The 12,723-nt window shown below is 41.3% G+C and overlaps 1 protein-coding gene across 25 annotated transcripts in view; it reads right to left on the reverse strand.

The window, feature by feature from the left end:
• Nucleotides 1-305: 305 nt before the first annotated feature.
• Nucleotides 306-12,723, reverse strand: part of shank3a (SH3 and multiple ankyrin repeat domains 3a) — a 323,493-nt gene continuing 311,075 nt past the window's right edge. For 17 of the 25 annotated variants that reach the window (XM_058751761.1, XM_058751760.1, XM_058751767.1 and 14 more), the window contains 2 exons: nt 10,085-12,563; nt 306-6,164 (listed from right to left, as the gene is read on the reverse strand). In XM_058751761.1, the coding sequence (XP_058607744.1) occupies nt 5,615-6,164; nt 10,085-12,563 (3,029 nt within the window). In that variant the 3' untranslated portion in view covers nt 306-5,614. Of the gene's footprint in view, nt 6,165-7,903; nt 7,959-9,275; nt 9,650-10,084; nt 12,564-12,723 lie in introns of those variants that run through there. The other 8 variants (XR_009267008.1, XM_058751772.1, XR_009267006.1 and 5 more) reach the window with 8 other exon arrangements.

Genomic DNA, 12,723 nt, shown 5'->3' on the forward strand with positions numbered 1-12,723 from the left:
TTCTGGTAATTTTGTTTTAATGCTATATATTTTCATATTTTTTGTACATTTAATGTTCATCAAACCTATAAAACTAAATACTATATGAGCAGTTTTATTTGACATTTATTTGAGGCAAACAATTCCTGAAGGTTAAGCACTCTTTACTCAGTTACAAAATGAAGACCTTTTCAGAGTTTGAAGCCTTGTTTTGCACTTCTTTGTGGAAAGTGCTTCTCCCTCTTTGTTAAGCCACAAGCAGTACCTGAGTGAAATAAACTTCAATCACCACCTCAGTTGAGCAATCAACCCACCAGAAAACAATGCTCATTAAAGCAGTATATACTGCATTTCTTGCCATTTTTATTGTGCTTTTGTTGGTCAGAAAACAAGATGGACAACCCTATAGAACATACTGTAGTCATGTAAATGATGTGTTTTATTTCATGTTTAGTCCTGCCATTGGTCGAGTAAAATTACAAAGAAATCAATTGCAATTTTCATTCTGGTTAAATATGCAGAACCCCTGATGTCTGCGCTACATTGGGAGAGAGTAAAGGGCAAAGGTCAGGGAGAGCGTCCACCGAATGTGCAAGTCAGTCACTAATTGACTTACTGGAATTCAAGCCAAACAGAACAGACCATTAAACCCAGACATGAATGTGCCCATGAAACTCAATGAATTGGGCCACATATGGAAATCGTTGAAAAACATTCAAATGTATATAAACTCCTATATTTGGGGAAACAAAAGAGAGCAAAAGAAAATAGGAGATGTCTCAAGATTTCCAGGAGGTGGCACCATAGTGCTGGTTCAAACAGCGTTTAGTTCCTACAAACCTCAAAGAAAAAAAAAAACGCTAAATACTTTTTGGCACATTTGTTCATTTTTCTTCATGTCCTTTCATCTCCTGCAAGAACAACTATAATGTAATGTACATGACAAAATCAATATCATGAAAATGATGGAAAACTGTGGTACATATGGCTCAGAAATGCAGTTCCAAGTCTCCAGAGTGGGACGACATTCACAAAAACATACGCACGCTTGCTTTTGTTCTTCTGGATGAACTGAAAAAAGGGACATGATTTTTTTAGCGGGATGGGAAATTAAATAGGTCATCTCTAAATCAAAACTCGAGCGTTTCCGTAAGATTTTATGTAAAAAAAACGAAGTGGGATGAAGGAATCTGTGTGTATTTTTCCAGGGCTCATCTGCATTGGAGGACATGTGTAGTTAGTAATTCACAGTTATCTTGGGGCCCGACTCCAAACGGCCCCTCAACACCTTCATTCAAGCCCTTGTACAGTCAAACAGACTGACGGTTTAACGCAGAGCGGCTGCTTTAGGAGGGGAGGTCAGGATCTCTGTTAATGAGCTAAATAGTAACTAGTCTTCATCTAGGATGGGAGAATAAAATTTAATCCGAACAACCACCATATTTACAGAACAGAAATGAAGCTATGAGGTGATAAAAGTACAGTCTGTTCAATTTAGTACTGTTTTAAGGTCACAAGTCACATTTGATTTTTAAAACCCTTATTTTATGCTGGAAATTTGTATATTTTAAATGCAAATCAGAGGAAAAAATGAATATAAATGTCTTTGAGACACTACCGATACCATATCAGTAGATTTTTAATTTATTAATATTGATCAATATTAATATTCATTAAAACTATTTAATTCATTTAAATAGAACACTCACTAAAGCTGCATTTTTGGGATCAAAACATGTAGTAAAAACATGAATTTTATTACAGTTTTGCTATTTTAATAGATTTTAAAGTTTAATTTATTCCTGTGGCGCAAAGCTGGATTTTCAGCATCATTACTCCAGTCAGTGTCACATGATCCTTCAGAAAGCATCTTAATATGCTGATTTGCCGCTCATCAATGTTGAAAACAGTTTTTCCACTTAATATTTCCTGTGGAAACTGTGATACTGGATTCTTTGATGAATAGAAATATTTGAAATAGATATCTTTGTAACATTATAAATGTCTTTACTGTCACTTTTGATCAATTTAATGCATTTTTGCTGACTAAAAGATTCACCCCCCGAAAAAAATTAAATTATTATTTACCAGTAATAAATGAATGAAAATACAATCTATTTTTCATTCTGTACATTATACTGTTGTAATGCCTAAAATCACAATTGATTTTGCATCCCAAGTGAAATCAGGTTTAGAATGTCACTCCTATATTTAAACAGTGTGTCTAGAACAGCATAAAGAAGAGGAGTGACATCTGTATTTACCTGCAGTGTGAACAGGCTGTACTTCAATCCCTCACAGCTTCTCTTTTCGTTCATCTCAAGATAAATATGGCATCTACTGGCTGCTCCTACAGAAGGGCTTTTTCCCACACAGTGTTACTGCCGTGCTCATCTGATGATGCACTGAGAAGGTCTCGTCATCCTTGGCTGTTTTTGTGTGCGGCCTGATTTCAGATGCAAGAGAAGAGATGACCAATGGTGAAGCATTAACTCTTTCTGCCCTCACAGTCTGACACACACACACACACACACACACACACGTTGGGTATTAAAAATAGGACTGATGGTGCACAGAAGAGAAATGAGCGTCTGTGTGTCTGTGTTTGCATGTCCCAGGTTTCGTTTAAATGTGCATCTGTTGAGCCCTAATGGAGGGTTGAATGGGACAGGTGGGAATGAATGGCTTGAAATGCTAGCACCTTGTTTTGTGCAAATCACCCCCGAACTCCATACAAAGAGTAAAATTTTCACCTTTTTTGTCAGGTGGTTAACTATGCATATATGCCAAACATTCATATATAGATCTATATATTTTTTGATTTTTAAAAATTTATATGAAAACTATCGTATATACATTGCTTGTGATTGATATAAAAAGCAAATATTTTAGTCATTTGTCCATATATACAGCTGCAGGATCTCTGGGCTTCTTTTTCATTGATTGTTTTTTCATGAAATCTTTTGTCCTCAGCTTCTTCTTTTAACTAGTTGTCATTCTAAAATTCATTCTAAATGAATTTATAAAAATTCTTCTAAGCATCATATTTCACAAGCTACAAAATCCACCTATGAGGAGAAAGAAAAATAAAGAAAGAAATAAATAAATAAAAAAGGCCAAAACAAATAAGCCAAAGGCTTCAGTGCTTACAGCAGGTTAACATATAATCCATATGTTGGAAACTTTTACAATTATAGATTCTGTCTTCTGGTTTCTTAATGAGATGTCGAACACCAGTTGTTACCGTCCAGATGAGCTGCGATATTCCAGATGTTTCTCGTCCCCCAGTGGTTCTGTCATGCACACCTCACACACGTTTGTTCACACACTTGTTTGCACGCACACTTATTGCAGAGTTTCTTATTCGGAATTTCTTATTACCAGATTAAGAAGACTCATTTAGATCAAATTTGGATAAGAAACCGGTGTGGTTGTGTGCATGAAAGTGTGTAACTGCACTGGGAACGCGTTTTTGTTTCATACGAAAAAACTACAAATGAATAACAGACAAAAGCGGTGTGTGTGAAGGGCTCAAACATGAACACACCGTTACAGCCCAATTAAAGATGGAAGACCAGGTTCTGTAAAACTATAACAAAGCAAAAAAGGGGGTGGTACAATGCAAATCGAACAAACCAGTCAACCGTCATTCCGTATGGTGATGTAACGTTTCATGCTACAGTCCATCATAAAAGGATAACCATCAAAAATCATTTTCAAGAGTGTTTTTTTGTCTTTATATATATATATATATATATATATATATAATATCATATATAAGTTATATTTATGACAAAAGTGTTATATTCATATATCTATATACTTTTTTTCTGTCAAATATATATGTATATAATTGGTAAAAATGGGTAAATTATTGGTGGAATAAATCATCTAGGGAGAGAGACAGGTGCAGTTTTGCACGGTCCATCCTGTTGTTTGCTGTCTCCCTCCATTTTCAAAGCTATTTAAATACATTGAGATATTCTATCTAATGTCATATTTCCTTTGGAAACCCAAAGTTAAGAGTCTGATTATGAAAAAGCCACTAGTGTTGGTTAAACATTCTCCGAGTGTAGTACGTCCCTCAGCCAGAAGGGGGCAGGCGGTAGACAGAGAGGATCCGGCCACGCCCACTCTGCTCATCCACTCCTAAAAAAATACTCTGAAAGGCAACTGAACTTCCTTTTCTCAACAGCATCCCTCCTTTCTCTGAATGAATGACACAGCGGTAAAAAAAAAACTGGATTTGAAACCAAGGGATGAGTGGGTGTTTATCATGCTAATGAAACTGAAGAATCAATTACGAGATGTTTTGAATAGGCTTTGTTTAGACAGACAGCAAAAATATGAGTTTTGTAGTCTGGATAGGAAAAACAAAAACAAAAACAAAAAAACGATTTTTGACCCACATTACTGTAAGTGGTTTGAAATCAGATTAAAATGCAGTGTGAACTGTCGAATTGGATTTCAAGTAGTTTTTCCTAATTTGGGATGAGATTTACACTAATTTTCTTTCACTTTTTCACCATATAGCAAACTATCCAGTGAATAGTAAATGAGTTGAATCAATGAGCATTTTTAAGTATTTGCAAAAATGCATTAAATACTTTAATGCACCATGACAAGATGCCATAACGCAATTGTGGATAAACCAGATATCAGCAGATCTGATTTAGCAAAAATAAATGAGATTTTTGTGCAGTGTGAACAAAGCCAATTCGATCACTAATTTCACAGCCCCTTCCAAATACACAGCAGCTATGTGATTGGCTGCTGGCAGAGTGGGAGGGGCTTAGGATAGTGCTACAAAAAAACAGCATGGAGTCAACACCCACTACACCAATGATGGATTTAGGAAATAGTGAGATTATTTAAAACTGAAGTGTGTCATTTCTGCGGCAATTGCAAAAATGATTGTTTAAATTGTTTTCCAATCTGTCATTGGTTGGACAAACACTGCCAATGTTGGTGCGTCGGATTGGTTGGGATGCTCAAATAAACAGAGCAATGTTTTTAAGGGAATATTAAATTGCATTCCTGGGAAAAAACGTCCAAAAAAAGCTGTCACTGGTGCAGTACCCTTCCTTTGTACCTTATTTATAGGGTTGCAAAGGGTGGAAAATTTCTGTAAACATTCCAAAAATTTCCGCCTCTTTGCAACCCTACTTATTTCTACCGCTAAAGGGTTCATAACAGTACCTTAAAGCAGGGGTGTCCAATCCTGCTCCTGGAGGGCCACTTGTCAGCAGAGTTTAGCTCTAGTTCCAGTTAAACACATCTGAAACAGCTAATCAAGGTCTACAGAATCACTAGAAACTTCCAGGCAAGTGTATTAAAACTGCTGAGAGCTAAACTCTGAAAAAACGTGGCCCATCAAAAGGAAAATTAAACATCTCTGCCTTACATATTAGCACCAAAAATGTACCTATTAGTACCTAAATAGTACATATTAATACTACACCAGGGATTGCTTTTTACAAAAGTGTGGGATAGGACAATTATTTTAACATCGAAATGACACACTTTGGATTTAAATCTCAAGAACTGCAATAAAAATGACAAGAAAAGCAAATTAAATAAGAAAAATAAAAGAAAACTGTGTTGAGACTAGCTACAGGTAGAGGGAGGCGCGTGGTCAACTCTCCAGCAGCTGTTTAAGGGCGCGCTCAATGTTCATGCGGTGACCGACGCGCGTCACGCCCAGCTCAGCGAAGTCCTCCTTGGTCAGAGCAGGCAGATGGGAGCCCTCGATCTCATGCTCTTGGAATCGCTCCCGGTGTTCAGACAGGTTAATGCTGGCCAGCCAGTCGCCAACGTCGTACTTGTTCCATAGGTGGAGGGGCTTCTGGTGGAACGGCCGCAGGGTGAGCAGGGGGGAGGGCATGCCCGAGGAGGGGGCGGGCGAGGGAGAGCGACTCCGCGCGCTGGAGCTCCTCATGACGAAACGCACTTCTTTAGGTTCGTGAGGGAGACTGAGGCTAGACGACTTAAGGATGGTGGGGGGTGTGATGGGAGAAGTGGCCAGACCGAAGCCCCGGATGGGTCCCAGAGGATCCGAGCGGTCCGGGGAACCGGGACTGGGCGTCCGCCGGGTCATTGGGTAGCGGCTGCCTGGTCTGATGGTGTAGGTGGTGCCGTATCCTCTCTGAGAGATAGTATGGAGCTCCCCCAAACTGCTGAAGAGTCTGAAGGTAGGGAAAAGAAGAAAAGAGAAAAGGAAGGGGGCAGATAGGATGAAAGTCAACTTTTTTTTTTTTTGGTGAGAAACAGTAGATTCAGTGGCAAGGAAAGCATCAGCTATGTTAGGACTCTACATTTTTTTGGGTTAAGACGTGGTTAGTGACACATTTAATTAATGCGTTTAGCCGTAATAATAGAAGTGCAAAGGTGTTACAGAACTGCGGAGCAAAGATAGAGAGAATACCTTAGAAGATCCAAGGATTTTAGTTTTCAGAATTTATAGTTCAGTCATACAACTAAAATTTAAAGCGTTTTCTCCTTAGTAAATATGACATCAAAATTCAACCTATTTACACTATAAAAATGCCTTCTTATTGAGTTTTAATGCCTTTTTTCAGTTTTAAGTGAAAATATCTAAAAATCCCTAAATTTACTTGTGAAGCAAAACGCAAATAATATTAAGACTTGTTTTCATGCATTGTATCTTGAGTATTTTGTCTTACTGCCACTGGCAGATTTATTTTTTAGTATCAACAAGGTAAAAATACTGGTAAAATTTACAAGAATTGTTTCATTTGTTAACATTAGGCTACATTTGATCATCAGCATCTAAACTTCTTATAATTTTAGGTAATATGTTAATTTCAACATTTACTAATACATAGCTAAGCTCACTTGAACTAACAATGAACAGTTGTATTTTAATTAACTAACATTAACAAAGATTCATAAATTCTGTAACAAATGTATTGCTCACTGTTAGTTAATGTTAATTAATCTTACGGTGTATGGCTTCACAAGTAAATTTTTCTTGTTTCAAGGATTTCTACATATTTTCAGATGACAATCGCACAAAAAGCTTAATGTAATTTAAATAATTTAAGATTATTCATTTTTCAATGTAATTTAGTTAAATAGAAACACTAAATACAGAGCAACTGACCAAATGCATATCCATATTACATTTAATTTATACATTTTTTAAATGACTTTAGTTTTTGCCACTAAATGTGTTAAGACTGTTTAAAAAACATTTTATAAGGTTGAAGTGATAAACTTTTTTCTTTTAGTTCTGTATGCTTCAACTGTAACTAGGCAAAAGAAACTCGCTCTCCACTTAAAACCTGCCTGCGAAGATCAGATTAATAATTACTCAGTTAACAATCAATGGTAATGACTGGGGTGTTACGAGAGTTTGAATGCAATCTGAATGAAATGTAAAACATGGCCAGATTTACACAGATATTATGAGCACTACAGCAGAACACTGAAAGCACAACCAAACATGCAACACATGAGAAACAACAGAAGACAGATGTGGAGACACGTATAACATCTCAACCTTCAAATTACTTATTCTATTATTTTGTTAAAAATATATAACAATATAGGATTCATAATTTTTACATAACTAGCCAAGTCAGCCATATTTTTGCACCCCGGGTGAAGAGGACAGAACTTATTTAGCAATACAGGTGCAAGCTCTGATCATTACCTATCATATCTGTAGAAGCAGTCTATGAAAAATCTAAATGAAAACTAATGCCCTATTACTTGAATTGATCGAATCATTTTGCCTCTGTAACTTGAGGATTGAGAATTAAGCATGGAAAAACTGGGGTTTAGAGGGGACTGGCCAAATTAGCATAAGGCAGGTCAGTAAATGAGGAAGGGTGGATGATGATCAGGGCTTGACTCAGAGGTGTGGAAACAGAAAAAACAGAAAAAACAGAGATGAGATGATTCATGCGCACTTACACAGGTGCCCGGCTCTTCTGGGCTTAGCCTCAGATTCAGCTCTAGACAGAGCAGCGTAGCATGCAAAGAGAGAGTGAGAGAAAGAGGGAGAGAGGGAGATGGAGAAAAAGAAAGAGAGAAACAGAGAGAGAGAGAGAGAGAGAGAGTGAGGGGGCAATGAGAGAGAGAGCGGTCGGTTAGCATCAGTCCATGACAGAACAAAAACAAACACCACACACTTCACATCCTCAACAATGTCAATTGAATGCAAACCAAATGCGCAGCGACACAGACCAGAGCGCAGCTAGCCCCAGACCTCAGCTTTCAATGGTGGAACGTGCACATATAGACACTATCAATAAAGAGTGACTTTTGATGATGTGAAATTAAATATAGCATTTCTTTCAGTACATCCTCTGTCTGGGGTAAGGTGCCGTTCTGGTCAAATAAACCAAAAACTAAGCAAAATGAACAAATATGCATGAAAAAAAATGAACAATGCATAAAACTACATGAGCAGCAATTTTTCTAAGAAGAAGCCGGAGCGATCACAGTGTTAGCATGATTAATGGATGAAAGTGTCACAAAACACTTAGCAAGTACAGTAAGCTTGGACAGCATGTTTGAATGGAGAGAAAGAAAAAGAATGACTACACAGACTGAGAGGAATGAGATATTATTATTATTATTATTATGACACTGTGATGGTTATGTTGGTTTTATGTTGGATTATCCAATGAGAAAAGACAACTTTCAGATGGTGTAATTAATTTAAATTCAATCCAGTTTTAAAATAACTTTATTGAGGGTTGGACAAACATGGATTTATACTGGGATAAACATGGGTCAAACAACACATTCATATCCCATGATTTTGCAAGAAAAAAAAACATCAGTCACACATGGACCCACATACATACTGCTAGCACAGTGCCATAGAGAAGCAGGCCGCAGGGAAAAGCTCACTTAGTTAGATGTGACAGAGTTTGGAAGGTGAGAGGTCGAAGCTTGAGATGGTGCATGCCCTCAGGCCATCTGTTACCTTGTGAACACCCAAATGGCAAGACAGAGGGACTTAAAGAAGTGCTTTTCAAATTAAATTTATGTCATAATGTAGTCACCCTACTGCATGTCGTCAAGAATGTTATTTGAGTCACATGCTTTCTAAAAAAGTTGTCATAACCGAAACAGATGCACTTAGAATACTTGACAATACTGTCAAGGGACAGACATTTTGGTTGATTTGCCAGGGTGGACAAGGGAACACAGAACCTGCAGAAGTGATTAATAAAACCCAGAACAATGTCAGCAAAAGTGACTGAATATGGGATTAGTGGATGTTAAAGAATAGAAAATAAAAGGAATGACATTTGATTTACCCTAGTGGCTAAAAGCTAAGGTTTACTGTCTTCCATGTCCTTGTCACATCTGTTGGGATATAAAGGACTTCAGCTGTATTTAAGGATATAAGCAAAATAGTACACAGCTAGTGCTTTAAAAAAATCAGAAAAGACAGAAAAAAACATTGACTTTTATTGATTTTATATGAAACATTTTTTATTGCAATTAATTATTTGAACTCGAACTGTCCCTGTTGCTCTGGTTATGTGCATTGGTGTATCTATAGAAAAAGTCTGTATCACTAACTATTGTCTACGGGTTATATGGTAGAGCTGTGAGATCAGCCTGAGGCCGTTCTACATTACTTACCAGTGGTCGTCCAATGCTGAGATAGTTCGGAGGCTCCAAACGTCTCAATGAAGAAAGCATGTTAAACATTAACACTTAATTCTTCTAAACGAGTAAGAAATTTTAAGGTTCTGGATTAGCTTTCTTTTAAATAAAAGTTAAAGGTGACTGCTTGTGAAACTCTGGACAAGACACATGTTATGTTCTTTGGTATTCTTTGTGATTTTCATGAGGATGTTTAATATATCATTTATGTTCATTTTATTTCATATTACTAAATGCAAACTGTGAGCTTCGACTGAACATTGTTATTCAGATACGGGAAAAGAATTGCAGTGTTCTCACTGTTATTTAACCAACTTCCGTACTTGCATTTGCAGTATAAACAACCAACTTCTGTATTCTCTTTGCAATGTTGCTTTAGAAAAGGTGTTGAATTTGTTTTCATAGAAGTTCAGATTCAGTTGCAAAGCTGATATGCATTTGGTCTTCTCCTTACCTTGCACCGACCACGGGCGATTTTCTTCCAGGGTCAAGTGAAGCTCCAAGCGGCTCTTCCCCGAGTGAGCGCGTGTCCTTGTTCAGCTGCTGCAGCCGAGAGCTGAGCTCGCTGATCACAGTGGGCTTGCCTTCCTCTGCCCCTGAAAGTGGACGGGGTTCCACGGGGTCCCCCCACAACTTGGAGCGTCTCTGGAAGAGGTAGCGGGGTCTGGCCGGGCCTGAGGCTCCCGCAGCAGCAGCCAACGCAGCCGCGTGCTGCTGTGAGAGCAGTTCGCTATCGGATGACTGCTTGAGCAGGGGGTCCCTGAACGTCACCGGGCCCTTGCTGAGCTGGGACTTGAGCTTTGGCTTTGGAGGCACTGGCGGCTTATCAAGAATGAACGTCTGGCCATCTGCGTGGGTGGTGTAGGTGTCCGTGGGCTCGCCGCTTTCCGAGGACAGTGTGGACATACTGGAGACGGTGGAGATGGTGCTCGTGGTCTCCAGGTGGTGATCACTGGAGCTACGAGTGTCTACCTCTTCCACCCCGGAGTCAGCAGCAGACTCTGGGCCCAGGTGGGACTCAGATGGCTTCCCTGAGGCTGCTTGCGGGCCACTGCTAGCGGGGACCTGTGCTGCAGCGGCGACCGCTGCTGGAGGAGCGGGAGGTGGGGGTGGAGCCGAGGACAGGGCAGAAGAGGTTGTCTGTGCCAATGTAGGAGCAGGAGGTACTGCAGTTGCAGGTGTCTTTCCAAGAAGGCCATTGGCAAATTCATTAGGTGGAGGAACCACACCGATTTTGCGGAGCTCCTCACGAGTCTCCTCGTCACTGGAAGAGAGCATGGCAGGTGGCAATGTGACCGTATAGGGTTCCACATCCTCCTCAGAACTACCCTGTGCCAGGGTTTTATCTGAGGACGGGCTGGGAGGTGGCTGGGAAGTTGGAGCTGTGGCTGGAGGCGGGGTGGATCTCGAAGGAGCATCGGGACCAGGGGACTTGGCGCGTTTAATTTCGGCTAGCATGGGTTTCGGGCTCTCTGACAATGCCCCCTTAGGAGAGGGAGAGGGGACAGCGTGTTCTGGGCTGGGCCCCACGGCCTCCCCATTACTCGTTGCATGAACCATGATAAGCCCAGCAGTTTTCTGCTGAGACGTGTCCATGATGCTGATGAGCATACTCTTCTTGTCCTCAATTTTCCTTTCCTCCTTCGATTCTGTCCTTGTTTCTAACTCTTTCCTGGTGGATATGGGACTTCCCCACTGTATTCTGCTGGTGGGGGCGGAGGTCTCGTAAATTCTTTTTGTTGCAGGGGAAAAGGGAGGTGAGGCAAACTCCCCCTCACCCTCCGACCGCGCAGCCTCTTTGGTCTGGGTCTCCATATACAGCACCCCTCCAGCAGCTTCATGTTTAGTTCTGGGCTCAGGGCTGCTTGAAGGGGACTGACTCTGGGAAGTTAATGCCCGTTCCCTTGCGGCCAGCGCAAGTGCCAATGGAGAGTTGGGGTCCAGGGGCTTGCCCGTCAGTGGGTGAATGAAGGTGGTGCCCCCAGGAGAGGGCCGCAACGCCAGGGCGGGAGGAGGCAACTGACCAAGTTCACGTGTGAGCATTCGCTCATCAACAGAACGGGATGGTGTGAGTGAGGGGGCCTCTGGGGGTGGTTGCGAACTGCCCTCCATAGTGCCCACTGATAGGAAGACTGTGGATTTCCGCCTCTCCTCCAGACGACGTTCCCGGTCTTTCACAGCATCAGCAATGGCGGCAGCGAAAGGTCCCTTTCCTTGCAACAGTCCCTCAGCCTGAGCTTGACTGCGTTCCTGCAACAGCTGCTGCTGCTGCTGATAGAAATCAGCCCTGCTGGTATGGTGGGCAACTAGGCGCCCAGAGGGAGAGTGCTCTCTCGCATGGATGGATGCCAGTGCTAGCGAGGCTCTCTCCTGAGCATCTTCCACCTGCAGTTGCTTTACAAGCGGGCTCTTCCTCCGCTGTGGCTTGCTCGGAGGCGGCGTGAAAAGGCCCACACTGAACTGGCCCACATTGGCGTAGGGGTTATCGATGACCCGACCTTTCCGCTTGATCCTTTCGGGCGGAGTTGAAACTGGACCTGGCCTGGGGATGTCAGTAGGCTCCACGGGAAGGTGGGAGGAGTCCTGCAGGATGATCATGGAGCGGGCTTTTTTCTGCCGATCCATGTGGGAGGCATGGCGAGGCGGCTCAAACAGCTCAGCAGACATTGTCTGTGGCAAAGCGTGCAGTCTTGGTTCAGAGCCTGGTTTAAAACTGGAACGGCTGGGGTCGTGAATGCGGCCAGGGGGAGGGGGTGGGCAGAACGAAGGAGGGGGTCCAGTATCTAGATAGTAAAGCGATGGGGGAGGTGGGGGAGCCGTTTGAGGAGGTGGAGGAATACTATGGCTGTCTCTCAGGCTGTCCGTCATGGAGGAGCTCCGTGGAAACCTGTGCTCTGCTGCCAGGGCAGACAGTCGATCCTCTTCCGTTGCTCCTGCACAGACAGACAGATAGATCTATAAAAATTTATTTTGGGTTTGGCTGAGCTTTAATGACGAACAAGTATGCAATAGTTTACAGATTTGATCTTTCCTTTCACTGCTTCCCTTATTCTTGGCATTCCAAATGTTACTGTCAAAGTTCTGCATTTAAAT

Source organism: Onychostoma macrolepis, chromosome 18 (assembly GCF_012432095.1).
Source record: "Onychostoma macrolepis isolate SWU-2019 chromosome 18, ASM1243209v1, whole genome shotgun sequence".
Taxonomy (NCBI): Eukaryota; Metazoa; Chordata; class Actinopteri; order Cypriniformes; family Cyprinidae; genus Onychostoma; species Onychostoma macrolepis.